Source organism: Coregonus clupeaformis, chromosome 35 (genome assembly GCF_020615455.1).
Source record: "Coregonus clupeaformis isolate EN_2021a chromosome 35, ASM2061545v1, whole genome shotgun sequence".
Lineage (NCBI taxonomy): Eukaryota > Metazoa > Chordata > Actinopteri > Salmoniformes > Salmonidae > Coregonus > Coregonus clupeaformis.
In genome coordinates, this window is record NC_059226.1 from 15,793,307 (window position 1) to 15,810,079 (window position 16,773).

General features: G+C 44.3%; 1 protein-coding gene across 1 annotated transcript; it reads right to left on the bottom strand.

The window, feature by feature from the left end:
- Window positions 1–276: 276 nt before the first annotated feature.
- LOC121569471 (eukaryotic translation initiation factor 1) lies at window positions 277–2,749 on the bottom strand. Its single transcript, XM_041880450.2, has 4 exons — window positions 2,539–2,749; window positions 1,457–1,620; window positions 1,252–1,353; window positions 277–1,039 (listed from the first exon to the last, which is right to left on the bottom strand). The coding sequence occupies exons 1-4, from the start codon at window positions 2,567–2,569 to the stop codon at window positions 995–997; spliced, it is 342 nt and encodes a 113-aa protein (XP_041736384.1). The 5' UTR covers window positions 2,570–2,749; the 3' UTR covers window positions 277–994.
- Window positions 2,750–16,773: the final 14,024 nt, after the last annotated feature.

The window sequence follows — 16,773 nt, forward strand, 5'->3', positions numbered from 1 at the left end:
CTAGCATGTAAAGACCCTCTTCCCCACATCTTTAATGTACATGTCATTTAGCAAACGCTCTTATTCAGAGCGACTAAGTGAGTGCATACATTTTTCATACTGCCCTATCCTCAACAGCAATACACCAGGTCCTGTAGAATAAGCAGTTTGTTGGCTTTTTAATCAATATTGACAAAATTATCATAGGTATAAAAATTGGTATGGTCCCTTCATAGTAATGTATTCCATCGCAAACGCCACTATTAAGTTCAAATAATTGTACCCCATGAAACGAGATAATTTCAAATATTTATTGAATAAAATGTGGAATTTAAAAACAGTTATTTCCCCACTCCATTTTCAGGTCGGTAGCTCAGCATCAATACTACCATGGCTTTAAGCAAACTTGCTTCATAACACCAGTCATCTGACAACCAGGCAGATGAGTACTTTAAAATTCTAGTTAAAATAAAATCTTAAGTATAACAGCTTCAGAAAATTCAGCATATTATAATTAACTTTTTTTTTTAAAGGAAGAAGCAATCTTGTAGACGGGAGATGGGGCTGAGATGGTTAGAACGTCAGCTGCACTCTAACCTTGAAGCAGGCAGCCCTACAACACATTGGAACTGCAGTTGAGGGCTTCTCCCCAAACTGAACCACCCTTATCCACTCTTACCCCCCCCCCCAAAATCCCACACAACAGGATTCCGCATGAGGTGGCGGTTGATCATTTTATTGAAATTTGTACAAAACAAAAAGAGTTACATGGAATTGTGCCTGTCACATGGCAAACAAAAAATTTAAGGAAAAAACAAAACCACTCATCCCGCATATGTCGAACCATTTGTCCATGTTTGTACTGGACTGCTCCCGTATGAGGGGGGAGTTAAACTGGTAGTTAAGAGTCAATTCAGAAGTATTCATCATTAGCTTAAAACAGCTGCGGTGATTGCAGCACCGGGAGGGGGGAGAAGAGTATCAGGACCAGGGGAGAGGGGGCTGCTGAGAGCTTCTAGAACCCGTGGACCTTGAGCTGCTCCTCTTTTGCCAGGCCAATCTGGAAGTGGGAAGGAGAAGAGACATTACACAAAGGAACTCTGCACTCCAGTCACAGAACATTTACTACCATCGCAGCTGGACTGTTTACAAACAGGGGCTTTTGTATGGGAGCCTTCTGTAGGGGCCATGACAGATGCCCACTTAGTACTCACAAGTGTGGAGTATATGCTGGGTGCAATGTGCTATAGCAGGGACAAGACTCAAACATACCTCAATCAGAAAAGTGCAGATATTCTTGCGCTGGTCACCTTGCAGCTGAATCACTTCACCATACTCTGGGTGCTCAATCACTGTCCCATTGCAGGCAAATTTCTGTTGACAAAGCAGAACTAGTCAAAAGGCCTGTAGAACAAAACATGGACCTTTCTTAGTATACCAGCTAGTGTCAGTGTCTCAACTCCCTGCCATAACATACCTTCTTAAAGGCCTTGACTAGCTTCTTCTTATCATAGTCGATGGCTATGCCCTGGACCGTGGTCAGAGTCTTCCTGCCGTTACGCTGCTGGATTCTTATGTGGATGTAGTCGTCAGTCCCAGATGGGAGCCTGTCATTACCCTTAGTTGCATCAGCAAATGGGTCTGTGGGAAGAACAATACCATTTAAAAACAAAGTCACTTTACTTAACATAATTCAAAACAAACATCTCATCTAAAAATATACGCAAGCAACCTAAAGTGATAGCTAAAATGGCAGTGTTTTGTTTGACCTAGCTAACAAAAGATCCAGGCCGATGAACTGGTGACGTAACGTCTTATCCACGAGGCCCTGCGCAGATGCTGGTCAGCAATTTACATGGACAATGGGGTTTTAGAAAAATGTCCCATCAAGATTGGGTGGCAAATCTGCGCAGACCTTAATTTATCCGTAATATTCAGATTAGTGACACATGGGAGAAAGCAAAATGCACCAGTACAGATAGCCAACCATTCCAGCAAAACATGCCGAAATTTCGGAAGTCATGAATGTTGGAGAAGCACACAATTAAGCGGGCCTATATTATGGGATCTGGCCATTTACCTTCAAATAGTTCCCGTTTCACACCAAAGGCCTTCCCGACAGTCGTATTGCAAACAAATTGGGGCAAAAAGCTACATTTATATTTGGTCCATTGTTGATAGTTATCGTGCCAGAAACACAAATGACAGTAAGAACTAGTTATTCTCCGGAATAGGTATTGTACATTGATCAATGTGTCCACAATACGGACTAGTTTGCTATACCGGCTACAAATCAATGTTGGGGCCTAAACAAGGAAATTAACTTCGGCCTAGTTGAAGTCTGATGGATGTTGGTTAACGTTAACCTTAATATAACTTATTTCCATTAGGAAGGGAATGATCGATATAACTAACAATGTTTCATGAACATATTAAAATCAAAACGTTATATTTAGTTGGAACGTCGTCAAAATGTTTGCAAATGCTAGCTAACGTTAGCAACTACCCTTCCCCCACTTTTTCGACCCCGCGGTAGCTGAGATGGTTGAAATGTCTTACCGAAAGTTTGGAGGTTCTGGATAGCGGACATACGATAAGATTTCCTTTCCTTTCGGATAATAACTGGTTAGCGATCGACTGGTTGGCTTAATTTGTGTTTTTAGTTGTTCTTTGAATCTTCCTTTTCACGGGGACGACGCTTTAGTCGGCTGAAAGGCTCTCACAAAATGGAGATTGTTTAGCTTGCAAAGTGGAAAACAACCCTTTATAGCGCCTCCCCGCACGTACGGACGTGCGCCACGCCACACCCTAGTTTACTGGAAAGATGACGTAATTATCTTGGTTTTCAGAAGGGAAAATACCAACACATAAAAAAAACTATAGCACAAATATCTAAATTAAATGTGAAGACCTTAGTTAATAAAGCAATGTTAGTCGTAGACGAAACAATGGTCAGTGGTCCATTATTCCATTTTAGGAAATATATTGAAAACTCAGATACTTTTGTTTTTACTGACTAACTAAAGCCTTCTCCTTTCATCTTAGGTGCTGTGCCGAAGCCGATAAACGTGAAGTTGATCGATCCCCCTTGAGGGAGTTGCTGTTTTTTTTTTGTATATGACAGTAAAACATTCTCATAAAAAGTCAATTTCAGCACTGCGCAGGCAAATTTGCCGAACAGCTAAACTTGGAACCAATCAGAACTCCCGTACATACCTCGTGATGAAGGCAGCCAATGACCTGCTTCTATCTAAACCTCACTTGAAAACTCGAGCTGCTGTCTGTCTGTGTGTGATGGGTCAGTGCTATCCGGGATTCTTGGGACTTCCCTACGCTTAACCCCTACCCTTACCCTAATCATAACCCTTACCTAACCCTAACCATTTAAAATGTCAACTTCAATGGGGTAGGGACGTCCCAATGATCCCGGATAGAACGGGCCATGTGTGATGAGCTCCCAAAGACTGAAATAAGGAAAATATCTGTTTTGGAGTGCATACAATCCGAATTATCTTGATCTATGAAGAGGTATCTCCGTTGACCATATTTAGCCAATTTAATGAAAGCTAGCCAGTGTTACAGTTTGACTAGACTAGCCTGCTACTGTAAATGTAAATTTGCATGCTGAGGCTAGTGTTTCATTAGCTATCTGTCAGTCAGAGAATACATTTTTGAATCATGATTTGGCATGATTATGGTGCGGTTTCGCGGACACAGATTAAGCCTAATCCTAGACTAAATTTCACTTTTAAACTGGACTAACTGAAATGGCATTTCTCATACATGGTTTAAAATAGTCTCAGAGTTGCCCTAGTCTAGATTTAAAAAGTCTGATTTCCAGAAGGACGATTAGAGTAAATCTAGATTTAAGTGAAGGCTTAAATTAAACCTGTCCAGAGGCAGGTTTAACTTCAGATTAATGGATGTTGGCCCCCAGGTTGACCTTGGCAATGGAGTAAAATGGATTACCCGGACTATTTCAATGATGATCAAAGAGCCCCTCCAAGGCCAGACAGAAGGGTGGTTATAGACAGGAGCAATCCACAGAACGATTTTGATGAAATCAAATTTCCGTGACTGCTTCTGTATGTACAAAGAAAACGCAGCTGACATAATTTGTTTGCTTGAGCCAAGGCTTTCATCTGACTCTCTTAGGGGAAAGCCCATTCCTCCTTCCTCATGAAACAGGAGATTTGTGTGGTGTAAGTGAACTGACTGTAATGCTATATGTGAACTGAAAGACAATTCCATCAAGTTCCCTGATGCTGCTGCCCAAGCCAACTACTAGGTAGAGTTCTATGAATATGGGAACTTGCCTGGAGTCATTGGCTGTATACAGTGCTATGAAAAAGTATTTGCCCCCTTTCTAATTTTCTCTACTTTTGCATATTTGTGATACTGAATGTTATCAGATCTTCAACCAAAACCTAATATTAGATAAAGGGAACATAAGTGAACAAATAACACAACAATTACATATTTATTTCATTTATTTCATAAACAAAGTTATGCAACACCCAATTCCCCTGTGTGAAAAAGTAATTGCCCCCTTACACTCAATAACTGGTTGTGCCACCTTTAGCTGCAATGACTCCAACCAAATGCTTCCTGTAGTTGTTGATCAGTCTCTCACGTCGCTGTGGAGGAATTTTGGCCTACTCTTCCATGCAGAACTGCTTTAACTCAGTGACGTGTGGGTTTTCAAGCATGAACTGCTCGTTTCAAGTCCTGCCACAACATCTCAATTGGGATTAGGTCTGGACTTTGACTAGGCCATTCCAAAACATCCAGTTTGTTGCTTTTTAGCAATTTTCATGTAGACTTGATTGTGTGTTTTGGATCATTGTCTTGCTGCATGACCCAGCTGCGCTTCAGCTTCAGCTCACAGACGGATGGTCTGACATTCTCCTGTAGAATTTTCTGATACAGAGTATAATTCATGGTTCCTTCTATTAAGACAAGTCATCCAGGTCCCGAGGCAGCAAAGCATCCCCAAACCATCACACCACCACCACCATGCTTGACCTTTGGTATGATGTTCTTACTGTGGAATACAAGTGTTTGGTTTTCGCCAGGCATAATGGGACCCATCTCGTCCAAAAAGGTGACTCAAGTTTGCCAAAAAGCACCTGGATGATCATCAAGACTCTTGGAAGAACATTCTATGGACAGATGATTCAAAAGTATAACTTTTTGGAAGACATGGTTCCAGTAATGCCTGGCGAAAACCAAACACTGCATTCCACAGTAAGAACACCATACCAAAGGTCAAGCATGGTGGTGGTGGTGTGATGGTTTGGGCATGCTTTGCTGCCTCAGGACCAGGACGACTTGCCTTAATAGAAGGAACCATGAATTCTGCTCTGTATCAGAGAATTCTACAGGAGAATGTCAGACCATCCGTCTGTGACATAGGGAAGACATAACTACATGATGGGAAACAGGTATGACCAATAAAGACAAAACAAGTCGAACATAGATCGGTGGTAGCTAGTACTCCGGTGACGACGAATGCCGATGCTTGCCCGAGCAAGGAGGAGGGGCAGCCTCGGCTGAATTCGTGACACTAACCCCCCCTTGACGTGCGGCTCCATTCCCCCACCCGACGCCTCGAATCCAAGATGGACCGGACCGAGTACGCCGGTGCCCCCTCGATATCCAGTGGGGGTGGAGGAACCTCCCGTACCTCAGACTCCTGGAGTGGACCAGCTACTACCGGCCTGAGGAGAGACACATGGAACGAGGGGTTAATACGGTAATTAAGAGGAAGCTGTAACCTATAACAAACCTCGTTCAATCTCCTCAGGACTTTAAATGGCCCCACAAACCACCGACCCAGCTTCCGGCAGGGCAGGCGAAGGGGCAGGTTTCGGGTCGAGAGCCAGACCCGGTCCCCCGGTGCATACACCGGAGCCTCACTGCAGTGGCGATCGGCGCTCACCTTTTGTCGCATGATGGCCCGCTGCAGGTGTACATGAGCAGCGTTCCAGGTCTCTTCCGAGCGCCGAAACCACTCATCCACTGCAGGAGCCTCGATCTGGCTCTGATGCCAAGGTGCCAGGACCGGCTGATAACCTAATACACACTGGAAAGGAGTAAGGTTAGTAGAGGAGTGGCGGAGGGAGTTTTGGGCCATCTCTGCCCAGGGGATATAACCCGACCACTCCCCCTGCCGGTCCTGGCAATATGACCGCAGAAACCTACCCACATCCTGGTTGACTCTTTCCACCTGCCCATTACTCTCGGGGTGAAAACCTGAGGTCAGGCTGATCGAGACCCCCAGACGTTCCATGAACGCCCTCCAGACCCTTGAGGTGAACTGGGGACCCCGATCCGACACAATATCCTCAGGTACCCCGTAATGCCGGAAGACGTGTGTAAATAGGGCCTCAGCAGTCTGTAGGGCTGTAGGGAGACCTGGTATAGGAATGAGACGGCAGGACTTAGAAAACCGATCCACAACGACCAGGATTGTGGTGTTCCCTTGTGAGGGGGGAAGGTCCGTAACAAAATCCACCGATAGGTGGGACCACGGCCGTTGTGGAACGGGTAGGGGTTGTAACTTCCCTCTGGGCAGGTGTCTAGGTGCCTTACACTGGGCGCACACCGAGCAGGAGGAAACAGAAACCCTCACGTCCTTGGCTAAAGTGGGCCACCAGTACTTCCCACTAAGACAGTGCACTGTCCGACCGATGCAAGGATGACCAGAGGAGGGTGACGTGTGAGCCCAATAGATCAATCGATCGCAAACCTCGAGCAGCACGTATATACGACCCTCTGGACACTGGGGGGGAGTGGGCTCGGTACGTAACGCCAGCTCAATGTCCGCGTCAACCTCCCACACCACCGGTGCCACCAGAGATGAAACCGGAAGTATGGGAGTGGGCTCAATGGACCTCTCCTCTGTGTCATACAGTCGGGACAGGGCGTCTGCCTTAGCGTTCTGGGAACCTGGTCTGTAAGTAAGCGTAAACATAAAACGAGTGAAGAACATGGCCCACCTTGCCTGGCGAGGGTTCAACCTCCTCGCCACCCGGATGTACTCCAGATTGCGATGGTCAGTCAAAATGAGAAAAGGGTGTTTGGCCCCCTCAAGCCAATGCCTCCACACTTTCAGAGCTTTAACCACAGCTAACAGCTCCCGGTCCCCCACATCATAGATGCGCTCCGCCGGACTGAGCTTCTTAGAAAAGAAAGTACAGGGGCAGAGTTTTGGTGGCGTACCCGAGCGCTGAGACAGTACAGCTCCTATCCCAGCCTCAGACGCGTCCACCTCAACCTGGAATGTCAAGGAGGGATCGGACGTCCGCGGGTTTAGGTTGGTGTCCCTGCAGGCCAGTTCCCGACGAACGTCCTCCCTTAAGCTGCAACGGTAGTGGTCGATGAGGGCCCTCTCATTCCATCCTGCGCTGGCAGCCAGAGTCCAAAAGTCCAGTGCAAACTCCTGCGCACTCCTCTTCCCCTGTCTGAGGTGGAATAGACGCTCACCCGCCGCTCTCCCCTCTGGTGGATGATCGAATACCGCCCTAAAGCGGTGGGTAAACTCCGCATAGCTTGCAGTTGTGGCATCTATTCCCTCCCACTCGGCGTTGGCCCACTCGAGCGCCTTACTGGACAGACAGGAGATGAGGGCGGACACGCTCTCGTATCCCGAGGGAGCCGGGTGGATGGTTGCCAGGTAGAGCTCTACCTGGAGCAGAAAACCCTGACACCCGGCAGCTGTACCGTCATATGCCCTCGGGAGTGAGAGCCGAATCCCAATGGACCCAGATGGTGAAGAGGTGGACAGCAGTGTTGGTGGTGCTGTAATTGGAGGAGGTATAGGGATACCTCCTCTCTCCCATCGCTCCATGGTATTAACCACTCGTTCCATAGCGGTGCCGAGAGCCTGGATCATGGCCGCTTGTTGTTGGACGCGTTCCTCCATCGATCCGGCTGGCATTGCTGTACCTGCTGACTCCATATTATGGTGCGTGTTTCTGTCAAGGCGTCAATGTAATGCGGTAGGCGAAGTCAGGCGCAGGACACAGAGCTAATCAAAAGGCGTACTTTACTTGTATGTAAATGTATGAACAAAACCTCCACACAGGGAGGAAACAAACCCGCACACTAACGACAACCAAAACATGAACAAACACGCACAACACACAGTGTGAGACAGAGGGTTAAATAGGGAAGACATAACTACATGATGGGAAACAGGTGTGACCAATAAAGACAAAACAAGTCGAACATTGACACATGGATCGGTAGTAGCTAGTACTCCGGTGACGATGAACGCCGAAGCCTTCCTGAGCAAGGAGGAGGGGCAGCCTCGGATGAATTTGTGACAAGATTAGACTACTGCAATGCTCTACTCTCCGGCTACCCGGATAAAGCACTAAATCAACTTCAGTTAGTACTAAACACGGCTGCTAGAATCTTGACTAGAACAAAAAGATTTGACCATATTACTCCAGTGCTAGCTTCTACACTGGCTTCCTGTTAAGGCTAGGGCTGATTTCAAGGTTTTACTGCTAACCTACAAAGCATTACATGGGCTTGCTCCTACCTATCTCTCCGATTTGGTCCTGCCGTACATACCTACACGTACGCTACGGTCACAAGACGCAGGCCTCCTTATTGCCAGCTGGAGGCAGGGCTTTCTCCTGTAGAGCTAAATTTTTATGGAATGGTCTGCCTATCCATGTGAGAGACGTAGACTCAGTCTCGACCTTTAAGTCTTTACTGAAGACTCATTTCTTCAGTAGGTCCTATGATTGAGTGTAGTCTGGCCCAGGGATGCGAAGGTGAACGGCAAGGTACTGGACCGACAAACCGCCCTTGCTGTCTCTGCCTGGCCGGCTCCCTTCTCTCCACTGGGATTCTCTGCCTCAGACCCTATTTCGGGGGCTGAGTCACTGGCTTAGTAGTGCTCTTCCATGCCGTCCCTAGGAGGGGTGCGTCACTTGAATGGGTTGAGTCACTGATGTGATCTTCCTGTCCGGTTTTGCGCCCCCCTATACTCAGCCCTGTCTCAGGGTAGTAAGTTGGTGGTCTGTTGATATCCCTCTAGTGCTGTGGTGGCTGTGCTTTGGCAAAGTGGGTGGGGTTGTATCCTGCCTGGTTGGCCCTGTCTGGGGGTATCGTCGGATGGGGCCACAGTGTTTCTACCACCCTATGTAAAGCTGGGATATAAAAGATACGCGGTAAGAGCAGTGGCGGCTCCTGAAAAAATTCTCAGGAGGGGCAATTTTTCTGATGATTTAGGTGACCTACACACATTTAAAAAAAGATATGTCCAGCAACAACATGAAGACAGGGGCAGCATATAAGTCAATACCAGAAGCATTTATTGACTGATCTCAAAAGTGTTGGCTTACCAGGGTTGGTGGAGCCCTCAGTTTCATCTTTGCCTCGCAAAGCTAACTCAAACACTCCGCAAAACTTCACACACTGGATTAGCCGGCTGAGGATGTGGCGGTTCTTGCTAATGTCGTAGTAAATATATTTGTTATAGTGAATATGGAATATGATATGTTGAGTAAAATGTTGTGCTAAGATCTATTTAGGTCAGGAGCTGGTTATAAGTTATGTTCCTATCCAATAACAATGGACAAAAGGGTCCTATCTTGTCAGCCTTGTCAGCAGGTGGCCAAGGACAACACCCACGCCATAGGCCTCTCAGTTCTTCCAACTCACGAGTTCTTGCTCTGAGGACACACACACACACAAACACACACACACACACATCATCACTGTTAAACACACACACACACACACATCATCACTGTTAAACACACACACACACACACACACACACACACACAAAAATCCCCTCTCTTAGGCTGAACATTTGAAGACAGAGAACCCGACTCAGAGCCAATGCAACAGTGACAGTAGCCTGGAGGGGGACTCGCCCAACTCATCAGGACCAATCAGAAGATCAGAACTACTAGATTGAACCTACTTCATTTATTGCATAAAATGTCTGCACACAATGTTTGGGCTCTCTTCAGAAATAATAATAATAATAATAATAATAATATGCCATTTAGCAGACGCTTTTATCCAAAGCGACTTACAGTCATGCGTGCATACATTTTTGTGTATGGGTGGTCCCGGGGATCGAACCCACTACCTTGGCGTTACAAGCACCATGCTCTACCAGCTGAGCTACAGAAAGTGGATACTCATGGATGCGCATTGCAATTGTAAAATGTCAACACAATTGGAGACACCACGTCATTTTTGGAGACATGTTATTGACAGTAAACTATTGTAGATGCGACTGCTAACTAAATAAAACATTTTAGCTGGCTAGCTAATCATCTTAGCTAAATGTGGGGCAAACAATTCAGTTATTTACCGTTAATTTGAGGGATTGGGGTGAAAGAAATCGAGTTACATAGTGATACTTTACGATATACTGTATTGACAATATCGCAATATTTTAGCGCTAGTTGGCTGTACCTGCACCAAAACACCATTATTGTTCCTTCATAGCTTGTTCTCAATCTTTTCACATTGGGAGCCAATTTGTTTTCAGCACTTTTATTTCCATGACTGATCAAAACTCGTTCTCATGGCTTTCTGATCCCTCTGCAACAGACATATGGTGCGCAATAAAATCACAGTATCGAATCGCAATACGTATAGAATCATGAGACTCGCAATGCTGATGCATATATCTTATCGTGAGGTTCCTGGCAATTCCCAGCCCAAGTTCATTTGCCACAACAAATCTCTTCGCTTAGCAAACGCAATGTGTCTCCAGCAATGTTTACTTTTTTGACGTTCTATGGCATCTCCACTTTCCAAGCATATATGACCACATGTAATATTTTGGTAAGTGATGCAAATAGTGAACTATGTAGGGCCAGGATGTAAAATATATGTAGCTGCAGCAATTTCTCTTATCTGATATGGTAAGTAATGGGGCTTGATTTATAGCTCCCTAAGAGTTTGACGAACGGGTCCGTGAACGCGATTGCAGATATCTTTACCTCTGAATAAACTGCCTTATATTATACAATTATCCACCTTGTCCAAAAGTCTCTACTTTTTCTCCGTTCTCCAGTAAACTTGTTTTATCAACAATAGTAAGGTTCAATGACACAGAAAGCAGTTCAATGTCGGGGTACAGTCGCTCTCTTACCAGGATCGCGGTCCGCTCTGACCAGGGTGAAGGTGGCCGGCTCCACCTCTCTGCCAGCAGCGTTTTCATTATTTAGTCCGTTCGTAGCGGGTATGTACACGATCAACAAGATCAGTCCAAAACCGAAGATCAGTCCAAAGCAGAATGTTTGCAGAATGTTTGTAAACTAAGTCTACAAATTAAAAACATAAAATAACGCCACACTGCAGGTCGCAACATAGACGCTGATAGCCGCCATTGTCTTAGTTACGTTCAACGTTACGTCACGTATGACGAAAGCGCGTAAGTGCATGCACACAGACACCCATAGAGAATGTATTGAAAGCTTTGAAATGTGAAAAAAATAGATTTTACATGACAGGCTATGAGAGACTTCTGGGCGATTTTCAACCTGACTGAAATCGCCCAAAAAACGGGCGGGGCCATTTGAAGCACGACTTTAGCCTGATTTGACATTTAGTGGCTGGCAGATCAGACGTGAACACTGATAACTGCTGTTGCCGTGATATAATTTTTTATAAATTTATAAAAAAAAAATATATATTTTTTTTTATTTTTTATTTTTTTATAATTGATTAGAAAAAAAATCCCTTCCTTTTCCCGTTTGGCAGTGCGTCGCCCATATCGCCCTATTGAACAAGCCGTCCCTGGGTAAGAGCGTTCATGCAAGAAGTGTAAAAAGTTTGGCCATGTGTCAAGTGTTTGCAGACGGAAGGAATATGTTATTGAAGAGTCTTTGAATGTAAATAGTTGCAACTGTGGTGCGGCTCATATTCCCGAATTCCCTATGTGCCCTGTTAGGGAAAAAGAGGTTGAGGTGTCAAGGATCAGGGCTGTACAGCAAATCTCCTATGTGGAGGCAGTGAAGAGAGTTGAAGGGGTAAGAGGCCACAGTTCTGAAGAAGATATGGCGGTGGATGCATCGCAACCAGTTGCAAATATTTTACATCAATCAAGTGATCTGGATACACTTATTGTGAAGAAGATGGATTTTGTAGCATTTTTAGCCATAGTTATTAATTGCACTACACAAGTGTCCAAGAAGTCCTAAAAGCTGGACATCATTATATCTGCAGCCGAGAAGTTTTTGGGCCTCCAAGACTTAACGGCAGAAGCATTGCTGGCATCAGGATTACTGTCATCAGAAAATGTCCCGCCCTCACAATTTTTTACATTTACATTTTACATTTAAGTCATTTAGCGGACGCTCTTATCCAGAGTGACTTACAGTTAGTGAGTGCATACATAATTTTTTATACTGGCCCCCCGTGGGAATCAAACCCACAACCATGGCGTTGCAAACGCCATGCTCTACTGAGCTACATCCCTGCCGGCCATTCCCTCCCCTACCCTGGACGACGCTGGGCCAATTGTGCACCGCCCCATGGGTCTCCCGGTCGCGGCCGGCTACAACAGAGCCTGGATTCAAACCAGGACCTCTAGTGGCACAGCTAGCACTGCGATGCAGTGCCTTAGACCACTGCGCCACTCAGAACGGACCCGTGGACAATTAGAACCATTCAGTATAGACCTTATTGGATCCAGACTCGGTCCGATCCGAGTGAGGGAAGCAGCAGAAAATTCATTTTTTAAATCTACTTTATGTCCGCTGAAATCTAATTAGCATAATAATAAAAAATCCCATACAAATCTGTCAGTTTAAGCTAGAGATATCTGTTTTTTTGCGTCTCAATCAGTGACGGTCAGTGCCGTTTAAGGGAGGACGATCTTTTTTTCATGACCATGGCCTTATTTCTATTACAGCATATTGGATGACTCTCATTCATATTCAATTCAACCAGTTCAATGTAACAGCGATAGGTTTAGGCTACTACATGATACTCTAATTTTTCCTATACCCATCATGAGGTTGCTACAACCTAGCCTATGAATGAAAGTTTACAACGTAGGTGCAGACAGTAACATTCAATACCGCCTTGCACACTCTTGCCTGCATCTAGCTGATATAGGGTGTAATTATTAGTCCAACAGTTGCAAACAAGATTTTCTATTGGACAAATTCAGGAATGTTTATCCCCGTTTTGTTCCGTTTGCTTCCGTTTAAGAAACGTTTTTCAACAGAATCGGCGGAATGAATACACCCCTGATCACGCGTAAACAGAGTTCACTCTCATAACAGCCACGTTGTATTCCTTCTCTTCCCTTCGCTTGTGGACTTCAATGCACAACACATCAGCTGTATGTGACCAGGCAAAAATAACTTGACAAGCCAAACCGCTACACACAGCCTACATCGTTGTCACCATATTAGCTAAAGTAACATTATAGTTAGCATAGCTAATAGAACTAACGCGTTAGTAAACCCGCTACAATCATGCAGTAACATTAGTGTACAGTCAGTAAGCAGTTACACCGGCGGGCCCCAGTGGCAATAAATTAGTACTACCAAATGCTTACCTTGACTTGGAAGAGTTCCAGTGTTGTGTTGAAAAGTCATAGCCACCTAGCTAACATAGCATCCCTCTATTTGAGCAGGGTGTTTCCGTAGGCTAAACTAGCAAGCTGCATTTGCTAGCTAAGTAAGTGAAACTGAAAGTGAAAAAGAAATGAAGAAATCTCTCTCTATATATATCTCCCTTGTTTCTCCTTCATTTTGGAAGAAATGAATTAGTTCAGAACTGTTAAACTATTGTCTTTCTCTCTCTTTGAGTCAACTACTCACCACATTTTATACACTGCAGTGCTAGCTAGCTGTAGTTTATGCTTTCAGTACTAGATTAATCCTCTGATCCTTTGATTGGGTGGACAACATGTCAGTTCATGCTGCAAGAGCTCTGATTAATGTGTAAGTCTATGGAAGGGGGTGAAAACCATGCGCCTCCTAGGTTTTGTATTGAAGTCAATGTACCCAGAGGAGAATGGAAGCTAACTGTCCTCCGGCTACACCATGGTGCTACCCTACAGAGTGTTGTTGAGGCTACTATAGACCTTCTTTGCAAAATAGTGTGTTTTAATCAGTTATTTGTTGACATGTGATTATATTTAGTATAGTTTTATCTAAAAATGATAACTTTATAAATGTTTTACAATTTAAATGTTTATGAAATTCACTGAGGAGGATGGTCCTTCTCTGAGAAACCTCCACTGGTCTCAATCCACCGCATCCGCCTATGTCGCACTTCCGCATCTGCGGTGAAAGGTGACAGAGCTAGAGCGGTGTTTGTCAGACCATGAGACATCCTGAAAATCGGTCTTCTCACAAAATCGTCTGTAGCATCTGAACGGTTTGCTCTATGACCCCCACAAGCACCTTGGGACTAGTCTGAAGTTGGTACATCCAATCTGCCAACTTCTGTCTGTAACGTCCGAACAGTTTGGGCTACACACTAACGTGACCCCTCTGTGGAAAGGTGAGAGTCTCACGAACACGTACATGTCAGTTGTCTTGCTCTAGGATACCCAAAGGCCTCAAAAGACTAATCTGAAGGTCCCTTGGTACCAGTTGAAAAAATGTATGGAAGTACAGGTATTCAATGGAGACTGTTTAGTGACAAAAATAAGGGGTTACATACATGTAAAAAATACAATATAAATAGTTTCCTGATTTTTCTTATATCTCTCGGGGGGATATCTGTTGTTCCATGTAGTGAATCTCTTATTCAATGCGTTTGTATGGGCTAATAGCAGTAAAGCCAAAAATTACTTTTCATCAAATTACTTTTTTATATATATATTTGTATACTTCAAGGGGTCTTAAAATTCAAACTCAAATAGCAAAATGATCCTTGGTATGACATTCTTAAAATACTTCCATATAGTTTAGTAGATTTTTGTAGTCTTAAATTATTACTTGGAATAATAATAGCTAAAGCTCCCTGTCCCGTAATGACATGCTAGTAGTGATGAAGCTATATGCTCCTGCTAGCTAGCAACAGGTCTACTTGTTGTAGCTAGCTAGCTACATTGCTGAGGTTGCTGTGTTCTAAGTAAAGTTGGTAGTTATTTTAAAGCTTGATGGTATCAAGCTCTATAACTAAATAGATTACAAATTTAAAAAATACTTTACCTGATAGCAGTGAGTCAGACGGAGATCTCTCTCGAGCTGTCACCAGCTGTGTTTAGTACCTTAGGTACAGAGAACATGATTGGCAGACCTGCATAGCAGTGGTGTAGTGTACATTTCTTTAGGTGAGGGAACTTTTTTTTTTTTTTATGACAATATAATTTCCTCAATCAAAGTTTGTACCGACAGATGTAGTCAACTGAATAGCCTATCATTATAGAAAATGCCTCTTCCAATTGCAACGTCTGCCTACGCCCACACATATTATCTCAATAAATGTTAATTTTTTTAATACCCTCAAACAGCAATTTAGGCATAGGCTACCTCATTTCAAAATAGGTCATCATCACTGTCAATTGTGAATGATAATTCTTCACGTTTTACCGGTGAAACGTCCAAACTGCATCTCCATGCCAATCATTTGATTGATCGCAATCAGTTTCATGGAAATATGCATTTAGATCTTCTTGAATTACTGTTTTGTGAGCGAATTAGAGCAGATGGTGTTAACAAACTATTAGCCTGGTATTTTGTTTAAATCAAAGCATATAGCCTGCCTAGTGGTGCGCTCTGTTGAGTTTTGGCGCATTATAATGAAATAACAAATATTCAGCTTCAGCTAACCATCCTAAAATCTCATTAGAAATGAGGAGGTATTTTTGGTGTAACAGTAACGTTTTAGGTATTATATTTGGTTCTGTTATGTAAAACGCAAATGAATCATTATGTGATCTTGCGAGACATTGTGACTAGATGCGTTTATTTTGAGATCAAAGCTAGAGCTGCATGTAGCCACCTGTGCACATTTGTTCATATTCTTTGCTAGTTAGTGAGTTATTAGCCCAGTTATAGCTAATTTCTATTCAACAATGGGGGAGTGGTTGCTTCCTACAAGAGCACAAAATATGTGCATTTCTAGCCATCATTGAAAGCAAGTCAGGTAAAGAGCTTTTTTCATGTCTTAAAGGGGCAATGTTGTATTTTGAGACGGTCTTGAATAAGCTAAGTAGCATTTTATTTTGTAAAGTGGTTTCTTGCATCAAACAACACAACATTTTCAGTCACCTCCTTGTCAGAAGTACAAATAGATAAACAGGTTAATGTCAAGCCCTGCAATGAACCTCCCCTCCTGCTCCGTGGCTTGACGACTCATGGCGAGCTCACAGAAGAGGGCTCCAGGCAGCCGAGTGGAAATGGAGGAAAACTAGACTCCCTGCGGACCTGTCATCTTTTCACTCTCTACATTATCTTCCTCTGTTTCTGCTGCTAAAGCCACTTTCTACCACTCTAAATGTCATGCCTCTGCCTCTAACCCTAGGAAGCTCTTTGCCACCTTCTCCTCCCTGCTGAATCCTCCTCCACCTCCCCTCCCTCCTCCCTCTCTGTGGATGACTTCGTCAACCATTTTGAAAAGAAGGTTGACGACATCCGATCCTCATTTATTAAGTCAAATGACACCGCTCGTCCTGCTCACACTGCCCTACCCTATGCTTTGACTTCTTTCTCCCCTCTCTCTCCAGATGAAATCTTGCGACTTGTGATGGCCGGCCGCCCAACAGCCTGCCCGCTTGACCCTATCCCCTCCTCTCTTCTCCAGACCATTTCCGGAGACCTTCTCCCTTACCTCACCTCG